This window comes from Macrobrachium nipponense, chromosome 33, assembly GCF_015104395.2.
Source record: "Macrobrachium nipponense isolate FS-2020 chromosome 33, ASM1510439v2, whole genome shotgun sequence".
NCBI lineage: Eukaryota > Metazoa > Arthropoda > Malacostraca > Decapoda > Palaemonidae > Macrobrachium > Macrobrachium nipponense.
In genome coordinates, this window is record NC_087219.1 from 41,471,196 (window position 1) to 41,490,875 (window position 19,680).

The window sequence follows — 19,680 nt, forward strand, 5'->3', positions numbered from 1 at the left end:
GAAACGCCAACAAAGAGGGGCCAATACTTCTGACTTCGTGAGCTCTCGGACGGGTACGTACGGATGTCGTCACTACCATCAGCCTCATACGCCCTCCTGATGACCTCACGCAGCCAGGACGAAAGAGTGTTCTTTGATACTTCTTTCTTGGTGACGGTGCTAACGAAGAGGCGTCGACACTCAGGCCCGAGGTGTCGAGTTCTCTTCAGATAGCGCCGTAGCGTCCTCCCAGGGACAAAGCAGCATCTCATCCGTATCATTATCGGCATGAAGTTCCCGTACTCTCTTCGCCGATGCCAGGTCCAGCAAGAAGAGGGGCTTGTGAGTTCCCTGGGTGGGCAAGACCTTCGAAGCTCCTCCTAAGTAAGGAGATCTCGAACGAGTTCGAGATGTCCAATCCCGTCAGTTTTCAGGACGAGCGTCAAGGCGGCTCTGTTACCTTTGACTGTGGGAACTGAGAGGAGCTTCTCTCGGGCGAAGAAAAACGAGGAAATCCGCTACCTGACTGAAGAGTGGCTCTGAGAGGAGATAGGCCCCGTCTACGACACCAACCACAGAAGACGGCCGACTTCCCCTGGTACACAGCTGCAAGGACTGACGGACGTTTCAAGCCATCTCTGTTGCTGCGCTACGAAAAAAGCCTCTCGTTCGCAAGAGATGTTGGATAACAGCCAGCCGTGAAGACGTAGGGACTGGACTGCTCGGTGGTACCGCTCGACGTGTGGCTGGGCGAGAAGGTTGTGCCAAGGGGGAATCTCTCTCGGTTCTCTTGCGAGAAGAGCCAGCAGGTCCGGATACCAAATGGCCTGTGGCCATTTGGGAGCCATCAGGATCATCCTGAGATTCGGGGTGACCAGTGCTCGACTGATCACCTGCGAATCAGGGTGAACGGGGGAAAGGCATAGGCTAAAAGGTTGTCCCACGGTGTTGAAGAGCCTCCTCTGCAGCTGCCCATGGGTCCGGCACGGCCGAGAAGAACACCTGGAGCTTCCTGTTGTGCCGGGTGGCGAACAGATCCTCGACTGGTCGCCCCCACAGGTCGAAGAGCCTTTCCGCCACGTCCTGGTGTAGAGACCATTCGGTCCCTATCCCTTGATCCCCGGACGGCTGAGCGTGTCTGCTACTACATTCCTTCCCTGGAATGTAGCGTGCCGACAGCTCTATTGAGTGTGCCTCGGCCCACTCGTGCACCTGCCGAGTCAACTGGTACAACGGGAGAGACACTAGGCCCCCCCTGTTTGTTGACGTAAGCCACCACCGTGGTGTTGTCGCACATCAACACCACTGAGTGTCCCATCAAGCGTCCTCCTTGGAACTCTTGGAGAGCGAGGAACGCTGCCTTGAGTTTCAGTACATTGATGTGAAGGTGCTTGTCGTTCTCGTACCACACTCCTGAAGTCAGCAACTCCTCCAGGTGTGCGCCCCATCCTCGGTCGATGCGTCTGAGAGCAGCTGCATGTCCGGGGGAGAGTGCGCAGAGGCACTCCTCTTAAGAGGTTCCTGTCGTCCAGCCACCAGGCTAGGTCCTGCCTCACCTCCTGTGTCAGTGACAATGGACAGCTTGGGGGATCCGTCGCCTGTGACCAACTCTCCTTTAGTCTCCCTGAAGAGACCGCAGGTGAAGACGCCCGTTAGGGACTGTCTTCCCGAGTGACTACAGGTGTCCGATCACGACTTACCATCGCTGAGCTACCCGTTCCTGCCGAGACAGGAACTGGTTGGCTGCCTCCCTGAATTTGCTAATCCGCGAGTCTGCGGGGAAGACTCGCCCTGCTACGTGTCGATCAGCATACCCAGGTACTTCATCCTCTGTTTGGGCTCGAGATCGGACTTTTCGAAGTTCACAAACGATCCCCAGATCGCGACAGAACTCGAGCAGTCGATCCCTGTCCTGTAGCAACTGCGAGCGGGAGCTCGCCAGGACTAACCAATCGTCGAGATACCCCATCAGACGTATCCCGTGCGAATGGGCCCAAGCAGACACCAGAGTGAACACTCGCGTGAACACCTGTGGGGCGGTTGAGAGACCGAAGCAAAGTGGCCTGAACTGGTACACCGTCCCGTCGAGATGAACGGAGGTACTTTCTGGAGGACTGATGAATGGGTATTTGGAAATACGCATCCTTCAAGTCCACTGAAAGCATGAAATCGTTCTCCCTGATAGAGTCGAGCACTGAGCGTGCCGTCTCCATCGTGAACCGGGTCTGGCGAACAAACCGGTTCAGGGGAGAGAGATCTATCACCGGGCGCCAGCCTCCCGTAGACTTTTCCACCAGGAAGAGTCGACTGTAAAAGCCCGGTGATTGATCCGTGACGATTTCTACAGCTCTCTTGCTCAGCATGGGTCCTTTGATCTCCTGTCTCAATGCTACGTCCTTCGATGCCCCTGGAACGTACGCCTGCTGTTGGACCGGGTTGGAGGTGAGGGGTGACCGAGATTCGAAGGGTAATAGATCTCCCTCCCGAAGGACATCTACAATCCAGGTCTCGGCGCCGTAGCGCTGCCAAGTTGCCCAATGGCTGGCCAGGCACCCCCCCATTCCGGCAGCAGGTGAGGGGGAACGCCGTCCCTAGCGTTTCCCCCCTTTCTTCGACTTCCTCCCAGAGCCTCCACGGGAGGAGGAGGGCTGGGAGGAGGGCTGGTTACGGCTCCCCTTACTAGAAGTCGAAGAAGACAGAGTCATTCCCCGGGGCTTCGACGCAGCTACCGTCTTAGCCACCGAGGAAGCGCTAGCCGAGCCGTTAGACTTGGCCCGCAGTCCAAGGCTGCCCAGAGGCCTTCGAGACTGCCTGGTGAACCAGACGGTCACTGTCGTCAGTGCGCCGTCTGTCCACCGCAGCGTCCACCATCTCTCCTGGGAAGAGAGACGTGGAACTCCGTAAAGGTCCGTTGCGAAGTCCCAACGCCGCTTCACGCCCGGCCGCCCTGGAAACCCGAGTAAGGACAGCGTCCCTTCGTCGGAGAACCAGGTTGGCCCACAGGTTCACCGTCTGGTGGGCAAGGAAGGAGATGGCTCCTCCCCCAGACTGGCAAAAGTCTCCTGAAGGCCGAGTCATCTTCGGGAGAAATTCCCCCGGAGTTGGCTGCGACCTTAGATACTGTGAGGGACCACAGATCTAGCCAGGAGACGGCCTGGAAAGCTGCCATGGCGGTAGATTCCAGGCCGAATGTCTCTTGCTGCGAGAACCACAGGTTCTCGGACAGGAGCTGCTGCAGAGACACACCCGAAGTCAGCCTGGCTAACTCCGGGTTCACCTGTTTGGGCGGCATCGGGTCTTCAGATGGCACGTAAAAAACGCCGCTGTCGCAGCAGAGGAGGTGGAAGCAGCTTGCTCGACCTGCCAGACTTGAGCGAGCCGTCTTGTCCGGAGACAAGCAATTCAACCTGGTCCAGCACTGAGTCCGGCAGCTCAGAACGCGGCAAACCCACCGTCGGTCTGGGTTCCCTCTTCGGCCCCAGAACGACTCGAGCCAGGACGTGGGCTCGGCATGGTGGGAGCAGCGATCCTTCCGTGAGGTCGTTGTGCTGACGAATCAGCGCAATAACCTCGCAAAGTTCCTCTGGATCTCAGGAGTGACTGTTTCCTGCGGAGTTGGACCGTCCAGTCCCTCAACAGGGGCAACTCCCGAGATCCTCCTCCCTCAAGGAGAGGAACAGCGACAGACCCCTCTCGGTCTGCTCCAACCACCTGTGCGTACGACCTGGCTGGTCCGAGAACCGTGCCTGGTACGTACGACGCCGTGGTGGGATCCTGAGGGGCGCACCCCTCACGATCACTCCTCAATACCTCGCCCCTCCCGGTGTAATCCGAGGAGGTTGAAGGTATGGAAGAGGCAGACCTGACGCTCCCTCCTCGCTCGCTGGCAGAACCAGCGGGCTTGGAAGACTGCAGGCGATCGCCAACGCGGTGGCGATCGAGCTGCAGACCTAGTCGAGCCGTCTCGCTGTGGAGAACGGCTGGACCGAGAACAGCGGCTCCGGTCTCGTGTGTCAGAGGAGCTGGTGCTGGTCGCCGTACCCGATCGCTCTCTGTGAGAGTGACGGTCAGGCGACCGGGAGCTCCACTGTCACGGTGAGATCGGTGCGTATCCTCACGGTGCGTCAGTTCGCTGGTACCAGCCGTGGCTGGTGCCGGCGAACGGGGGGGGGGGGACCTCTTCCCCGCCTCAGCCCGTGGCCGGTCATGGACCGTCACGTCCGCACCGGGTAGCCAGCTGCTCGCAGCGAGAGCGAGAGCTGGTCTGGTGAGAGTCGCGTTAGCGGCTGTCACCAGTCTTCCGCTCCGTGCCGTGAACCTGACGCTGAGCGAACTCAGAGGTCTGGTTCCTGGCTGCACGGTCGCTGGTAAGCGACCGTACACTCGGTACCTCTCGCGAACGAGAGGCCGAGACGGACCCTGCTGCTGTGGCCGAACCACTGACAGCAGGTGAGGAAGTGCCGGTGTTAGCCGGCACTCCTCTGGTCCCCGTAGTCTTCTTCCTTGCGGAAGAAGAGACGGGTCCTGCCCCGAAGGAGCTGGGTGACCAGCGGAAGAACCCCCCGTCTCACCAGAGCGAGACGGGCCCTTAGAAGTTCCCGAAGGAGACTTCTTAGGGGGGGGGAGGCGACCTTCTTCTTCTTCGGCAGGGGAGCCTTAGAAGACGAAGGGGAAGAGGCGGCAGACGACGACGAAGACGAAGAAGACGATGAAGACGACGACGACACCTTCCTCCTCTTCTTCTTCTTCGTCAACCCTCTCAGGACCGACGTCAGATCTGTCATCCAGAGCGGAGCCGGGGCTGCTGTTGCCGAAGCAACAGGGCCCGGACGCACCTGTCCGAACAGATCAGCATCGGGAGCAGCGGCGCCAGGAACAGGAACAACATCAGCAGGTGCAGGCATCACAGGAACGGCAGAAAACCGCAGGAGCAGGTACAGGAACGGCAGCAGTGGTCCACGTCACGTCCGTGGACAGCAGCTGGGCAGGTACGGCAGGTACGGCAGACTGTGTAGGCGGTCTAGATGGGCGGACCAGCGGCACAGACATCCTAGGTACCGGTGGGAGGTCCAGGGGCGAGCTCTTCGGGCACACGAAGTCCGGTCGCGGCAGCACGGCAAACACAGGCGGCGGCATCACACTCCCCCGAGTTACGGCGACTGGCCCCTGCACCGATGTAGTGGGTGTCACAGAGACCGCGTGCTGGGTGTACACCAGGTGAGGAGGTGAAGCGTAGCCGGGTGTTGTAATGGTCGTGGTGGTGGTCGTGACCGTTGCATGGGTGACCGCCACGGAGCCAGCGAGATGGTAGAGCAGCCCCTGGACACTCGGCACGCCCTGCAGCCCCAACGATGCCCACACCTGTCCGAGGTCATCCTTCGCGGCAACCGCACCTGAGGAGGCAAAAAGTCGGGTGATTAGGGGGATCCTCTACCCGTTCGCGCGAAGACGAACGGATAGAGGACCCTGAGTACAACTCAACGTCAGGGTATCTAGCGCCCTCCTCACCACACTCGACAAGTCAGGAGAGGAGAAGGACCTAGAAACCACCCCCCCGAAAGGGGAAGGCGCGAGACGTGGAAGTTGAGCGGGGGCGGCAGGAAAGAAGACGAAGTGTCCGTCACCAAAGGAGTCGCGGGAGAGCTTTCCGACGACTCCTTTGCAGGCCTTCGCTTCCTCCTGCCCTCATACAAAATCCACTGCGCCTCCGACCAATTAATAAACACATTACAAGGCTCGGCTCGGGAGCATTCGCGCCCCCGACACCGAGCACACAATATGAGGGTCTATCTCCGGGAAAGAGCGGAACTTCCCGCGTTTACGCCCTTCGGTACCCGGGCATAGTCTCCGTGGGGTAGCGAGGCGAGGAGATTCCATCATTAATTAATTGCAGTTCAATTAATATGAAAAGAGAGAAATGATTGTACTTACAATGAATTCTTTCATACACAAACACAACCATATACTCAAGAAAGCAAACGACGAGAAGCGGCAGAGAGCGTCGAACACACACGTCCACTCGCTGTGAGGCCGAAAGCAAAAGTGATTTGTTTACCTCCCAGTCGCGCGCGCGCCTGTCGGACAAGCAGTTAACTACCGAACCCCTTGTTCGAAAGCTTACGACCTATCCAGCTGCCGCTAGTACCTTCCTATTGTAAAAGGACCGAAGGTTTGTATGCCGTGTCGGAACAAACAGGAATTTGTGAATAGTACTTCTATTAGAAAAATACCACGAATAGGCAAATTTCCCACAAATAATGGGGGGAAATGTTCCAGAGAGAAAACTGTGAATGCTTGAATCCGCGAATACGGGGACGTCCACTGTATTCATTTTCATGAGCCTTTTTGGCTTTTATTTTGTTTTCTATATAAATTTTATTTTTTCTCACTATTACTGTTTTTATCTCTTGCTCTCTATTGGGGGATTTCAGTTCTCAGAGCACTGATAGACTAATAGCCTTTTTGGCTTGTTCCATTAAGCCAATACTTACACTTAAATTAATAGTTTACTGGGCTTCAGTATATCATTTCTGTGATGGGTATTGCCACAAAAACTGGCAATACATGTCTGAGCTACTGATTAAGTACTTATCTTGGTTAGCTAGCATTTAAGTTAGCTAAATAAACTAGGCTGTGAATTCCTACTATACTCAAATGTGTGTGTAAGTGGAAGAAGGGGGATTGTTCCTTGGATCACCATCCTATGAAAGTAATTAATCTCATTCTGGATACAGGCATAAGGAGTCACACTAACAAGACTTATCCAGACTTAAACAATCATCAATGTCCATGAATAATATCTTTCCAGCAAAAGTAAACTTTTGCTATCTGAAACCAAACATATTTGAAGAGCTGGACGGTGTATATGATTTATAGCCATAGCTCTCAAACTCAAGGTAAGGCATATGCTATCGGTGTGCCATGCCAATCTAAGAAAGGCACGAGTAGACCCTTTGCCGGTATCCGAAGTAGAAGATTGCACTGGGGTTAAACTCCCATATTTCACTTTAATGAATTATGGGACTAGGTCAGGTTAGGAGGGAGGTCAAGGGGGCAAGGATCCTAGGAGGTAAGATTAGGATGTATCCCTGTATTTTACTCCAGGGTATGACTTACACCCTTTTTGGTCAGGTAAGGTGGACGGTGAGGGAGAAATAGTACCTACGGTAAATGACTGAGCGGCAACACAGCGGCCACCTTCCTGTAAAAGTACTTGGATTCGGTGCCATGAACATCAGTCAAGAGATGTGGCCTATCCGGGCAGCACACTGAGACCTCTACGCTCCTCTCGAAGTAAGCGTTTTCTCCTAAATCACAAAATAATGGCAAAATTCAAGTGCTTTTTCAGGAAATGGCTGCATTCCGAGAGAGGTGGCTGCTATGTCGGCGATCGGTCATTTATCCTAGCTGGGTCAATTAAGTTAAGGGGGGCCGGCCGGAACCCCTATATATGGTGGTATAGGGCGAAAAATGCAGCCATGAAAAAATTCATGGAGCTTCATATGGCATTTGAGAATACGTATACGAAATATTTCGTCAAAATTCCTCTTACTTTCATAGTTACAGGGTAATTAGTAAACATAACTCAATAAGCCTAAAACATTCATCCGTACAAGAAAATGCAATATTTCTTCTGTTATCATAAATTTTGATAATTATTGTCAAAGAAATTGTGAGAAATGGCATCTGTAGAGATTCTGTGGGTCGCAGAAGCGAGTATCTGGTTCAACCATGATCAGTAGGACCACAGACTTCAAGTAGACTACACGTTCGAGATTCACCTTGTGACATTCGCTTGCTTTTACATATGCTTATCTATGTTTCGGCAAGAATTTCATCATGCCAATGAGGAAAAGACAAGGAAAACATATCGCTAACATAAAGATGAAGAAAATTCGCTCTAATATGATTACAGAATATCATAATATATGCGATATTGGCGTAGTTAGTGAAGAGAGAGAGGGAGGGTTACGTAGTAAGTAAACGCGCCAGTCTTGCCTGAACCACAAGTCACACTGTCCCCAAGGCTACGATCTTTGAGCACAGGGATCCTAATTTATGATAAATAACATAGTTTTGGTTTATTAATACCCAAAAAGGAATATGAAATTCATAATAATCTTGATTTATTAACATTGTCTTTGTAAAAAGAGAGTACAACTTCGAATTTCACCTCTTGACATTCTCTCGCTTTTACATTTGTTTATTTTTCTTTCGGCAAGAATTTCATCATACCAAAACGGAAAATACTAGGAAAACATCTAGGTAACATACAGAAGAAGAAAATTCGCTGTAATAAGCCGAGTTAGTGAAGGAGACAGAGAGATTTGCGTAGGAAGGAGTGCCCCGTCTTGCCTGACGCAGTGCCCCAAGCTACGATATATGAGCAAAGGGATCATCATTTATGATTAAATTATGATTAATAAAATAGTTTTGGTTTATTAATATACAAAAAAGAAATATACATTCATAATAATCATTATTTATTAACATTGTCGTTATAAAAATACGAAGAAAAACTCAAAACTATACTTATTGACCTTCAAAATCTATCTTCTCACTTAGTTTTAAAGCTATAACATTGGAATTTGGTATATAACTCAGAAAGACATTATAGAACAAATAAAGCCCTTTTTTCCAATTTTTGTTTCGTCTTTTTTTTATAAATTTTTTTCTCCTGATTTATAGGGTTTATTTTTTTACCATATTGAAAAATTCATATCTAGCAAAAAAAAATGACTTTTAGAAAAAAAACTCCCCATCCGATTGGAGGTCTACATCAGGTCTATATATGGTAGTAATCCTAGGTCTTAATATTAAATATCAAGGGAGGAGATAGAATTTGAAAAAGGTTTATTTTCGGGATAAATCGCCCTGGCATCACAAAACCGAAGGTCAGAGGCGAAAATCATATGCGGTTTGGAGATGTTCCAAGTCACTTTATTACTAAGTGGTATGAATATCAAAGTCCTGTCCTTAAAAAATGGCATTAGCCGGCTAGCCCCCTTAAAAGTGTGCTTTATATTGTGCTCTGAGAGATGCTAAAGTTAGATACGATTAAGTATTTCCTGTAACTCATGTTCATCCAAGTCCCATATTCTTCGTACCCCCATTAGCCTAGCTGTTATAGGCCTACCCTACCCTACACAGGAGGGTTTGGGGAACACAGAAAAACCAGTGGTTTGCACCAGCAATAATTGTCGTAAATCTACCTAAAAACACAAGATAAGCAGCTGGAAAAATATTTGCCTCATGAGATGTTTAGTGAGAAATCAAGGCCTCATATAGCGAGGCCTACCTAACCCTATAGAGAGGGTTAGGTAGGCCAAATTGTTCTTTATTACGTTTATAAGACAATTCATCTGGAATACCTACCTAGTAGCTATGTACTGTTTTAATAGTATAGCCTAGCATCCATCATTTTTAGTAAATGAAATGAATGAGGATCTTTATAACAGTTTCTTACGTGGAGTTAAACTGAAATAAACAGGCTATCCAACTTGACTAGGCCTATACTACCTAAAATGGAATAGGTAAGTAGCATAGGGTAAGTTATAAATTTCCCAAACTTTTACAATGACTAGCTACCTAGGTATAAAGATTTATTCAAAGGAGTTAACTGGTGTTCAAAGCAAGCATATTTACAACTATTCCCTGAACAATACGGCCGACTTGGATAGGCGTAGGCCTTGGCTTGCATTTTACTAGGATAATCAGACTACAGCCTTAATAAGGATGTTTTCATATTCCTTAAACCGCAATCTATTTGTGAATATCATGATTCTTTACGTAAGGGATTCTACTTTAATCGAATATATATTCATAAAGTTAACCAGGTCTAAATTACGATTTGTCATTAGGCTAGACCGATGTTCGAGGTTAATTGCTAAGGTCTGGGCATGAATCGCTCTGTTTACTGAATGGCAAATTGCCACGGCTATTCATGGATTGCCAGTTGAAAACGGGCAAACAGAATGAAGTCTGACATAAAGTAGACCTCAGTTTCTCATTCCTAAAAAAGTTTCGGGTCGTGAGATCTCAAAAGTTATTTGTTTACCCCGCATTGGACAGCAGATTAAAAAAATTCCCAAACTGGCAACCACTACACCAAAACAACAACTGCCGCCATTTTATTCTCTTCATTATTATCTTCACATATATCAAAAATTGCAAACGTTGCCTGGATGAATAATAACTTTCTCCTGCATGCGGATGCATGAGACACGGAGGGCAACGCGGAAAAAGAATAATGGTAAAATTTCAATTAAAGGTCTGATTTGACTCCGATAATCAACCGAGAAACTGCAACGGGGAGAGAGGGAGAGCAATGTTGCACTAGACCTATACCTTTATGGGAAGATATTTGTTGATCAAAATGGCCAGGGACGCCTTTTCTTCGCTGTCGTCGAAGATGGTGTATCCTACGTCGGATTCCGTGGCGCAGAGGCGACAGTATGAAGAATCCGCAAGCATTGTTCTCATCTTGTTTGTTTACAGTGGGACTAGCAGCGGATGGTTCACCGAAGGCCATAACCGTGTGACGTCACTTGGCGCTAAAAACAAATGTGCTTTCTCACCAGCTGAGTTTCGCTTTGATTGACCTTTGACCTCGATTGATTTGTACTGTTACTATTTACTGTTTTTTTTTTCTATTGTCCCACTCCACTGAAATCGTTCTTCGAGACTGGCAACCTCTATTCCCCATAGATGTAATAATGCAAACATTTTGGGATTTTTGCTTATATTTTACGGAGCAGTCACATGAATAGTCAAAGCCACACTGATATAGCGCTTAGAAAAAACAAAATTATTTAGTTTTATAATTGGTGAATCTCGTTTTGATTGAAATTTGTCCTCTTGGACTATAGATAGTTTAGATTCTTTCGGAAAATCGATCTCAAAACTTGGCGACTGAGTTGCACCAACTATTAATATGATTACATATGCGTTTTTGAATGAACATATCATATCTGTTGATTTTTATAGCCAAGGTGCCCTCATAACTTCTCGATTTCTTTACATACTGGAAATGCTCGTCACTACAAAGCCCATGTGTACATAAAGAAAAAAAATGAAGATATTTCGAACTAGGCTCTTTTGGTGACAAGTGTTCCCAGAGTGTTAAGAAATCAATAAGTTAAGATCGCATCGTGGTAATCAAAGTAGGAAGAAAACCGTGAGATTGCAAAAGGTAAGGTAGTTATTTTTTTTCCAAGCTAAAGGCCACAACATTACATCCGACCACCACTTTTACATACATCCTATTTAGCTTGCGAGTTTTTACACGAATTATAAAAAGCAAAAAATACTTGAGATACAAAGGTAGAAAAATTAAAAAGAGTAATGATGCAAGAGGTGCATGTTACGTACACATTACATCCTTCAGTGAATTCACTTCTAGTGCCCATCAGGTATAATTCACAGGAAGTGTAATGTATGAATATTACACTTCTACAGACAATTACAAAAACTAAATTTAAAAAAATGACAGAAGTAGCTATCACAATCATATAGTAAACTACTTTATTTTAGGTATCAGGATACACAATGCACCTGCATAATATGTACGGTAATGCTATGATAGTTAAGGTGGTTATGAAAAAATAAATATTCATATTTACAAATGGACCAACCTCTCTCTCTCTCTCTCTCTCTCTCTCTCTCTCTCTCTCTCTCTCTCTCTCTCTCTCTCTCTCTCTCTCTCTCTCCGCTTGAACATTAAAACAAGAATAAGCATCAAATGACGACTTTGAGTTTCTATTACTTTTATTTATAACTACTGATATCCCATTTTATGCTTTTGGTTAGCCAGTTTATTTATTTATTTTACTGCATCCAATGAAAAAGACTAAATTAACATTAAATAAGTATTTTAGTTGAATGAATATGGACTTTGATTCACTGGAAGGTCATTGCTTTGCTTAACTCCGCGTTACTTTTTTATTTATTTATTTTTGCATTATCTAATTTTCCTCTTCTCAGTTGCTCTTTGCATGTCTTTTTTTTCCTGCATGTAATGTAATATTATCTTTCATTTCAATTCAATTTTAGTTTATTGTCTTATTATCCTTTATTTTTTGTCCCTCTGGATGTTCATTTGACCACATCGCTGTCAGTGGATTTCCGTTATAGTCTCAGTTTTTTCGTTAGAAGACACGCAAATCTACGACCGTCCCACTGAGGCCATTGATGTGCATGCTCAGGCATTATGCGGACACGTGTATTTGCCATGGTCTCATCCCGCTCGTTCATAAATGGAACCATTTCCTTCAGTGACAAAAATTAAGCCAATAAGAATGGGGCCATGTAGCTACCGTCGAAACAGATATGGATTCCTCACCAGATCGCCTAACGCATCGTAAATTGTGAGTTTTTTTCGGGTATTAGTATTACAAGAAGGTTAAAAAACTATAAATAAGTTATAGGTCTAATTCTCTTTCCTTCCACCTGCAGTTGCTAATACAGCCAACTAGACCTACTATGGCCAAGGCTAACAATGACTTGTAAAGTGCTTGCTAACCAAACTTGCAAACCGTTCAGGAATTTTGTTTTCTCCATAACATTCGAAATCAATGCAATTTTCGTGTACCTATATGTAGATATGTAGCCTGGTACAAAAGCCTACAAACCAATATTTTGCAGATCTTAACGTTGATTGTTTTGATGCTTGTCGTCGAGAAATTATAAGTTTTATGCAGTGTTTTTTAGAGTAACTCTGGAAATAGTGCATACCATCTGCATGCATACTTTTCTAGGAAAAAGAAGCCATGCTTGTTTGAAGCGGCATTAGCACAAAAAGTTATCGAGTGTAAATCATTTTATGGTTCTATCACAAATGTTACTGGAGACTTGTGATTGCTGGTACTCATCTTCCGAGCGATTACAAGTCTCTAAGTAAAAGCAAAAAATTGTATTCTCTGAATACTGGCCAAAATCATGGGAAAGTCGGCTCGCGTGAGAAAGAATCGGAATTGTAACAGCATTCCATGAAACATCATATTACTGGTACCGAATGTAGCCTCGGTCTAGGACTGAGTGAAGACTTCAAGACATCATTGTGATCATGCAGAGATTTTTATCGTTGCATGTGGATCACAATTGCAAATGCTTTTCCTCTTACAGGTTTTCATGACCTAGAACTTTTTTTTTCTTTCTTTCTTTTTAAGTCAAACGGTCAAGTAAGACTTCATAACAAATGGCCATGGAGCAAAAACCTGCATACGAAGACGGTGACAGCAAATTAAAGACCCGAATCTCCTGAGGTGGAGAAATCTACTTCATATATATCTAGAATTAAAGCACGCTCGCGCGGGAAAGATCTAAAAGACGAGTTGTTGGCTCTTGCTAGAAATCTGGGAAAATCTTTCACATTAATGTTTTAATATAATCGATTTACCATAACGGCATATTCTTTATGCGTGATGGAACTGGTAAATCATAGACGTTGTTTGATTAAAAAAAGAAAAGAGAGAGAGAGAGAGAGACCTTACCTTACAGACCTTACATCTTGTTCGGGTTGCCCCAGGTCCCTCAGTGTGAGGCACCTCTAATGTCTACCAGAGAGTTGCTAGTGCATCTTCCGGTATATTTTGCATCTTCCAATCTGGGATGCAGCTTAGATATTTGTCGAGCTTATTCTTAAACACATCTACGCTCACTACTGATATATTCCTCAGATGAGCTGGCAACGCATTGAATAGACGCTGCATTGTCGGTGCTAGTGCGTAGTGGATTAATGTCCTGTGTGGTTTCCTTATTTTTCCTGGTATAGTTTTGGCCACTATTAATCTACCTCTGCTTGCTCTTTCTGATATTTTTAGCTCCATTATGTTTTCGGTAATTCCTTCTATCTGTTTCCATGCCTGAATTATCATGTAGCGTTCTCTTCTCCTTTCCAGACTATATAATTTTAAAAATTGTAGTCTTTCCCAGTAGTCAAGATCCTTAACTTCCTCTATTCTAAGTGTAAAGGACCTTTGTACACTCTCTATTTGTGCAATATCCTTTTGATAGTGTGAGTACCATATCACATTGCAGTATTCAAGTGGACTACGAACAAACGTTTTATAAAGCATAATCATGTGTTCAGCTTTTCTTGTTTTGAAGTGCCGTAACAACATTCCCATTTTTGCTTTACATTTTGCCAATAGAATTGCTATTTGATCATTGCATAACATGTTCCTCTTCAACATCACACCAAGGTCTTTAACTGCTTCCTTATTTGTGATTGTCTCATTATTAGGTCCCCTATATGCATATAGCTTTCCTTCTCTATCTCCATAATTTATTGATTCCAATTTATCAGAGTTAAATACCATCCTATTTACCTCTGCCCATTCATATACTTTGTTAAGGACTCTTTGTAGCGCGTTCCTATCTTCATCACAAGTAATTTCTCTACTTATTCTTGTGCCATCGGCGAAACTACTCACTACCGAGTCCTTAACATTACTGTCTATGTCTGCAATCATAATAACAAGCAGCAATGCAGCTAGCACCGTACCTTGTGGCACACCGGATATTACATTAGCTTCATCCGATTCCTCATCGTTTGCAATAACGTTATATCTGTTTTCTGTTGTGTAAAAATTCTTTTAACCATCTTCCTATTTTGTCCACTGTATTATGTTTTCTAATTTTCTTCGCTAATATATTATGATCTACCTTGTCAAAAGCTTTTGCAAAGTCTAGATAAACCATATCTGTTTCTTTTCCGTTTTTCATATTTTTGTATATGTTCTCACGGTGGACTAACAGTTGGGTTTGTGTACTTTTTTCCGGGTACAAAACCATGTTGTCGTATATTAAACAAATTATTTTTTATTAAATGTTTTATAATATTTTTCTTCACTACCCTTTCATACACTTTCATATGTGATGTTAGACTCACAGGCTTATAATTACTTGCCTCTAGTCTTGATCCACTTTTGAAAGTAGGGGTAATATATGCTAATTTGTGCTCATCATAAATCTTGCCTGTATCTACACTTTGCCTTAATAATATTGCAAGGTGCTTTGCGATAGAATTAGCTACTTTCTTTTAAAAAAATAGCAGGAACTAACATCAGGCCCAGCTACTGCTCCACTTTTTATTTCATTAATAGCCTGCACTACATCGGCTTCATTACTATCTATGTCTGATAAACATTCATTATTTTCATCACTTATTTCTGTATCATTATCTTCATTATCAATTCTAGGGGCAAATTCTCTCTTATATCTTTCTGCCAATATGTTGCATATTTCCATTTTTTTCATTCGTTAATCTCCCTTCAATTCTTAGAGGGCCCATTTCTATTCTTCTTTTATTCATCTTTTTCGCATACGAGTACAATAGTTTGGGGTTTTGCTTGATATTTATTAGGGTTTTTTCTTCCAAGTCCCGTTTTTCATTTTCTTTTGATTGTATAATCTTTTGTTCTGCATTTTCTATCTTAGTTTTTAGTTCCATCACTTTCCAAGCATTTTTTTTCTTTTGCAAGACCTTTTTGCCATTTTCTGATTTTCTGGAACAAGATCCTTCTGTCTCTTGGTATGCATAACTGATGTTTACTTTTCTTCTTCGGCATATATTTGTCCACTATTTTCTCTAATATTTTATACAATATCTCTGTATTTACCGGTATATCATCACTTACGAAAATGTTATCCCAATCTTTGTTTAATTCTTCATTTATTTCTGACTATTTTATATTTTTACTGTAGAAATTGTATTTTCCATATCCTTCCCACTTTTTCATCTCTTGCTTATCTCTGTTTTCACTTGCTTTGGAATGGACTATTAATTCTATGACATTATGGTCTGAAATACTCGCATTATAAATTATTATTTCAACATAATTCACCTGGTTCACAAATACTAGGTCTAAAGTATTTTCCTTTCTTGTTGGCAGGTGATTTATTTGTTGAATGTTGTACTCTAGTAGCATATCTAATAGCTTTTCGAATTGCCTCTTATCTTCTGCACTACTATTACTCCCTTTTTTATATGTATAAATACAACCACAATCTCCTATTCGTTCTTTCCAATCTATGAAAGGAAAGTTCAAGTCTCCGGATAGGAGAATAGTCCAGTCCTTGTGATTTCTACATATATCATCCAGTTTTTCTATTATTGTGTCAAACTCTTTAGTACTAGGGGGTCTATATATTACTATGTTCATTAATTTTTCAGATCAAAATTCTACCACTATTAGTTCACATTCTGAGTTACTATATTTCTCATATATTTTTCCTTGTTTTATGTCTTTCCCATATATTGCAGTTCCCCCTTGAGTCCTATTTTTTCTATCTGATCTATAAGTTTGGAACCATTTCATTTGATCATCATTACCAGTCTCTTGGGAATACCAGGTTTCCCTTATATTCATTATATCTATTTTCTTTCCAATTTGGGTTAGTTCAACTAAGAACTATTTTTCTTTTTTAGTTACTCGTAACTAAACCCTGCGCATTCATCACTGTGATGGTTTGCGTGTTATCTCCTTCTTTTAATAATGGTAATAATAAAGATTTTCCCATGTCTCTTTCCTGTTCTGGTATGTTGTTCTTTTCTTCATTTCCAGAAATTCTGACATTAAAAAATCCAACTTTTCCAATATATTTGATCTTCCATCATAATTATTCATTTTGTGTATGAATCTGCAATTGTCTCTGTATCTGCACCATCCTCTAGCATTGTATATACAGTATTTATCTCTTGAGCTGTATCTTGGAGCTGATACTTGCAAATTTTTTGCTGACAATCCATAGTGTGGTGATGGCTTGTTTTTTCCTTCACCTCGTGTTCTTTGTTCCTCTCTTTATTTGTTTCTTTTCTATTTTGGATTTTATTATTTAATTGATTATTTAATTGATTTTGATTCATGGCTACAGGGTGCATATATTTAAAATTTTTTGTTGAACTTACATCCTTTTCCTTCCTTTAGGTTTTTGCATATTTTTGGATGTCGATCTTTGCATTCATCCTCATAGCCATCTAGGTATGCACATTTACCATAGATTTCATAATTGTGCATTACCTTGGGATGTTTGTAATAACATCTTTCACTGAATCTGCAATTCCCTCTTTTCAAAAGGGTGTAGACTCTGTCTTTCTTTTCTATTATTTCTATCTCTTTCCCATCAGTATGCAAATCTGGGTAAAGCCTCTTCGGGATTTTATTTTGTTGTCATGTCGTAGTTTATTTCTTTGTATGTATGCTGCTTGATTGCTCATATGTAGTATCTATGAGTATCTCTACATCCATACTCTTGTCTTGCTCTTTCTTTTCATTATTTTTTTCTGTCATTTCAGTTTTGTTTTCTTCTCTTCCGTTTTCCTCTTCTTCTTCATCCTCTTCTATTTGCACATTAAGTCTTGATTTAATAACATTGTCTATCCATGAGAGACATGTTGAGCAAAATACTCTGGCATCCTTACTCGTATTTTGCATGACTTCAGCACATTGAGGTTGCGTGGGAATGTTGCATGCAGAACATTTTCTGATCAGGTTTTGTGGATTGACTATGCTATACCACACCTTACACAGTTTGCATGCTTTTGGCATTCTTTTTCCTATTGCATCAATTAGTATATTCACAATGTTCACCTTATTCATTTTCTTTGTCGGAATATGTTGATTGATGTAAATTTTCTTTATAAGTCTCTTGACCACTTGAATTTTATTTGGAACTCCTTCAATTATTTTCATTATGTTTTCTGCTGATTTATTCCAGTTTGAAGGGTCATATCCTTCTAATATGTCTATGAATATTTTTGTATCTTTTTGATTAGGGCTGTTATTGATCTCATAGATGAGAAATGCCAGCTCCCTTCCTGCTAGCTCCTCATATTGCATGTCTGCTAAACAAGCAAGATTTTGCCATCTTCTTCCACAGTTGGAGCTTTCTGCCATCCTGATCTGATTTACAATATTTACTCGACAAACTAACTTAGTAGAAGCTTTATCCTACTATTTTCACACTAATCTTATCACCGACAGTTCACGAACACTTCTAGATATATTTCGTTTTCTAGTCGTATGTTAAACGAGTGATATCGGTTGATTAATCAGACTGTGCACAGGTACGTCTCACCAAGCAAAATGGCACTACTGAGAGAGAGAGAGAGAGAGAGAGAGAGAGAGAGAGAGAGAGAGAGAGAGAGAGAGAGAGAGTCTATTCTATGGAACTGAAGAGAAAACTGGTGGATTATGATAAAAAAAATAATAGCATCGGAGTATTTTATGAGGCTTAAATATACAATGTTAGATTGTGCTTGAACGGTGTATCTGAATTAACAAAACTGAAGTTACAAAGGAATTTTTTTTATGCAAAGAGCTGGTCGGAAACAGGTAAATATTTGTACTTGAAAAAGGAAATCAACTTAAAATTTCGCGGGTTTCACTGCAAGAAATATCCTTTCTCTCGATGCATAAATATAAGATCCTGTGTGAGCATCTTATTATGTCTGAGTTAATCCTTCTCTTAGCCATGAGAACAAAACAGGCATATCAGTTCTTTTTCCTCATGGTGAGGAACACGACACGACAAATGATAATAGATATACAACTGAAAATTTGTTATCAGCAATCACAAAAACCGTCACAGCGAACTTTCAGTTATGGGAATGGAAAATGATTAGTACCATATTGTCGAAGCCAGCTGTTCCAGGACTGACCGGTTCTGCGACTCGATTTTTATCGACAACTGATCATTAGGATTCTTTTCCTATTTCTGCTGCTCTAGAGTCTAATAACGGGACCCAAAAGAAACTCCTGAAATTAAGGATGATATGTATGTAGGTCCTGACAATTTCACTGGGGCCTTGATAGGAGAAAGTTTTTGAAAGGCCGTTGAAGAATGATTGTTGTGTTTACTTGTGGGAGTCTGGGTTACTGGGTGCAAGGTATATAGAATAAGGGCTGGGTGTAAGCGTCAGTGTCTGTCTGTCCTGTCACCGACTGAGCCGTCTGTGTGTTCGCGTTCTGGTGAAAAATACAGTTTTAGTTCCTAGTTTACTACAGTTATCGATAATCTTATAATAGTACACCGTTATGAATAAACGAAGTGTATATGATGAGATTCTATAATTGTAGCTACACGTTTATTAATAACTGTACAACCAAACGAAGTCTGTAGGACGAAAACATCTTTATATGGGGATTCCCGCGCATGACCCGTGACGTCATTCAGTCATGAGACTGATTTATGTCGGGTGAGCGATACTTCTAACCGCAGGGACATATACCTTACTGTGTGTGACACAATCTTGGGATAATGTGTATATTGAAAATTTACGGACCAGTCCTGTTACGTTGATGTAAAACTTAAGATCAAAGCTACCAAACTTCTCTCAGGATATGGTGAGTTTTAAGCCACAGAGAGCGAAATAGGCTAATATCGGTGTCGCTAATGGAGGTATTGGCGACACGATATTACTACAGAAATATCATTTATTGTGGTTTCCCACTATAAAGGATGTTTCATTGCCTCATCTTAACGCTTGCCATTACGATTTTAACTTTTGTTATAAACTTTTAATAGGAAATCTGAAGTCTCCTATCGAATGCAGACTTTTATTGTGAACGTTCATATTTGCTTACCTCGCTTGTTAACAATCTGATTTTCTTCAAAAGTATTAGGCAGGCGTTGTCGTCCTTGTCGAATTTTAAGTTACCAAGTTTTGAAAGGAAAATAAAACAATCTTTCAGTCTGGCA

General features: G+C 43.2%; 1 protein-coding gene and 1 long non-coding RNA gene across 3 annotated transcripts in view; one reads left to right on the top strand and one right to left on the bottom strand.

Moving 5' to 3' along the window:
* LOC135203115 (zinc finger and SCAN domain-containing protein 2-like) overlaps positions 1–10,647 on the bottom strand; it is a 157,302-nt gene extending 146,655 nt beyond the window's left edge. Inside the window, exon 1 of one of the 2 annotated variants that reach the window (XM_064232748.1) lies at positions 10,327–10,647. In XM_064232748.1, the coding sequence (XP_064088818.1) occupies positions 10,327–10,461 (135 nt within the window). In that variant the 5' untranslated portion in view covers positions 10,462–10,647. Of the gene's footprint in view, positions 1–10,036; positions 10,113–10,326 lie in introns of those variants that run through there. The other variant, XM_064232749.1, reaches the window with a different exon arrangement.
* Positions 10,648–12,131: 1,484 nt separating this feature from the next.
* The window catches only part of LOC135203119 (uncharacterized), a 71,948-nt gene continuing 64,399 nt past the window's right edge, over positions 12,132–19,680 (top strand). The window contains exon 1 of the long non-coding RNA XR_010311867.1: positions 12,132–12,344. This is a non-coding gene — a long non-coding RNA (uncharacterized LOC135203119). The remainder of the gene's footprint in view (positions 12,345–19,680) is intronic.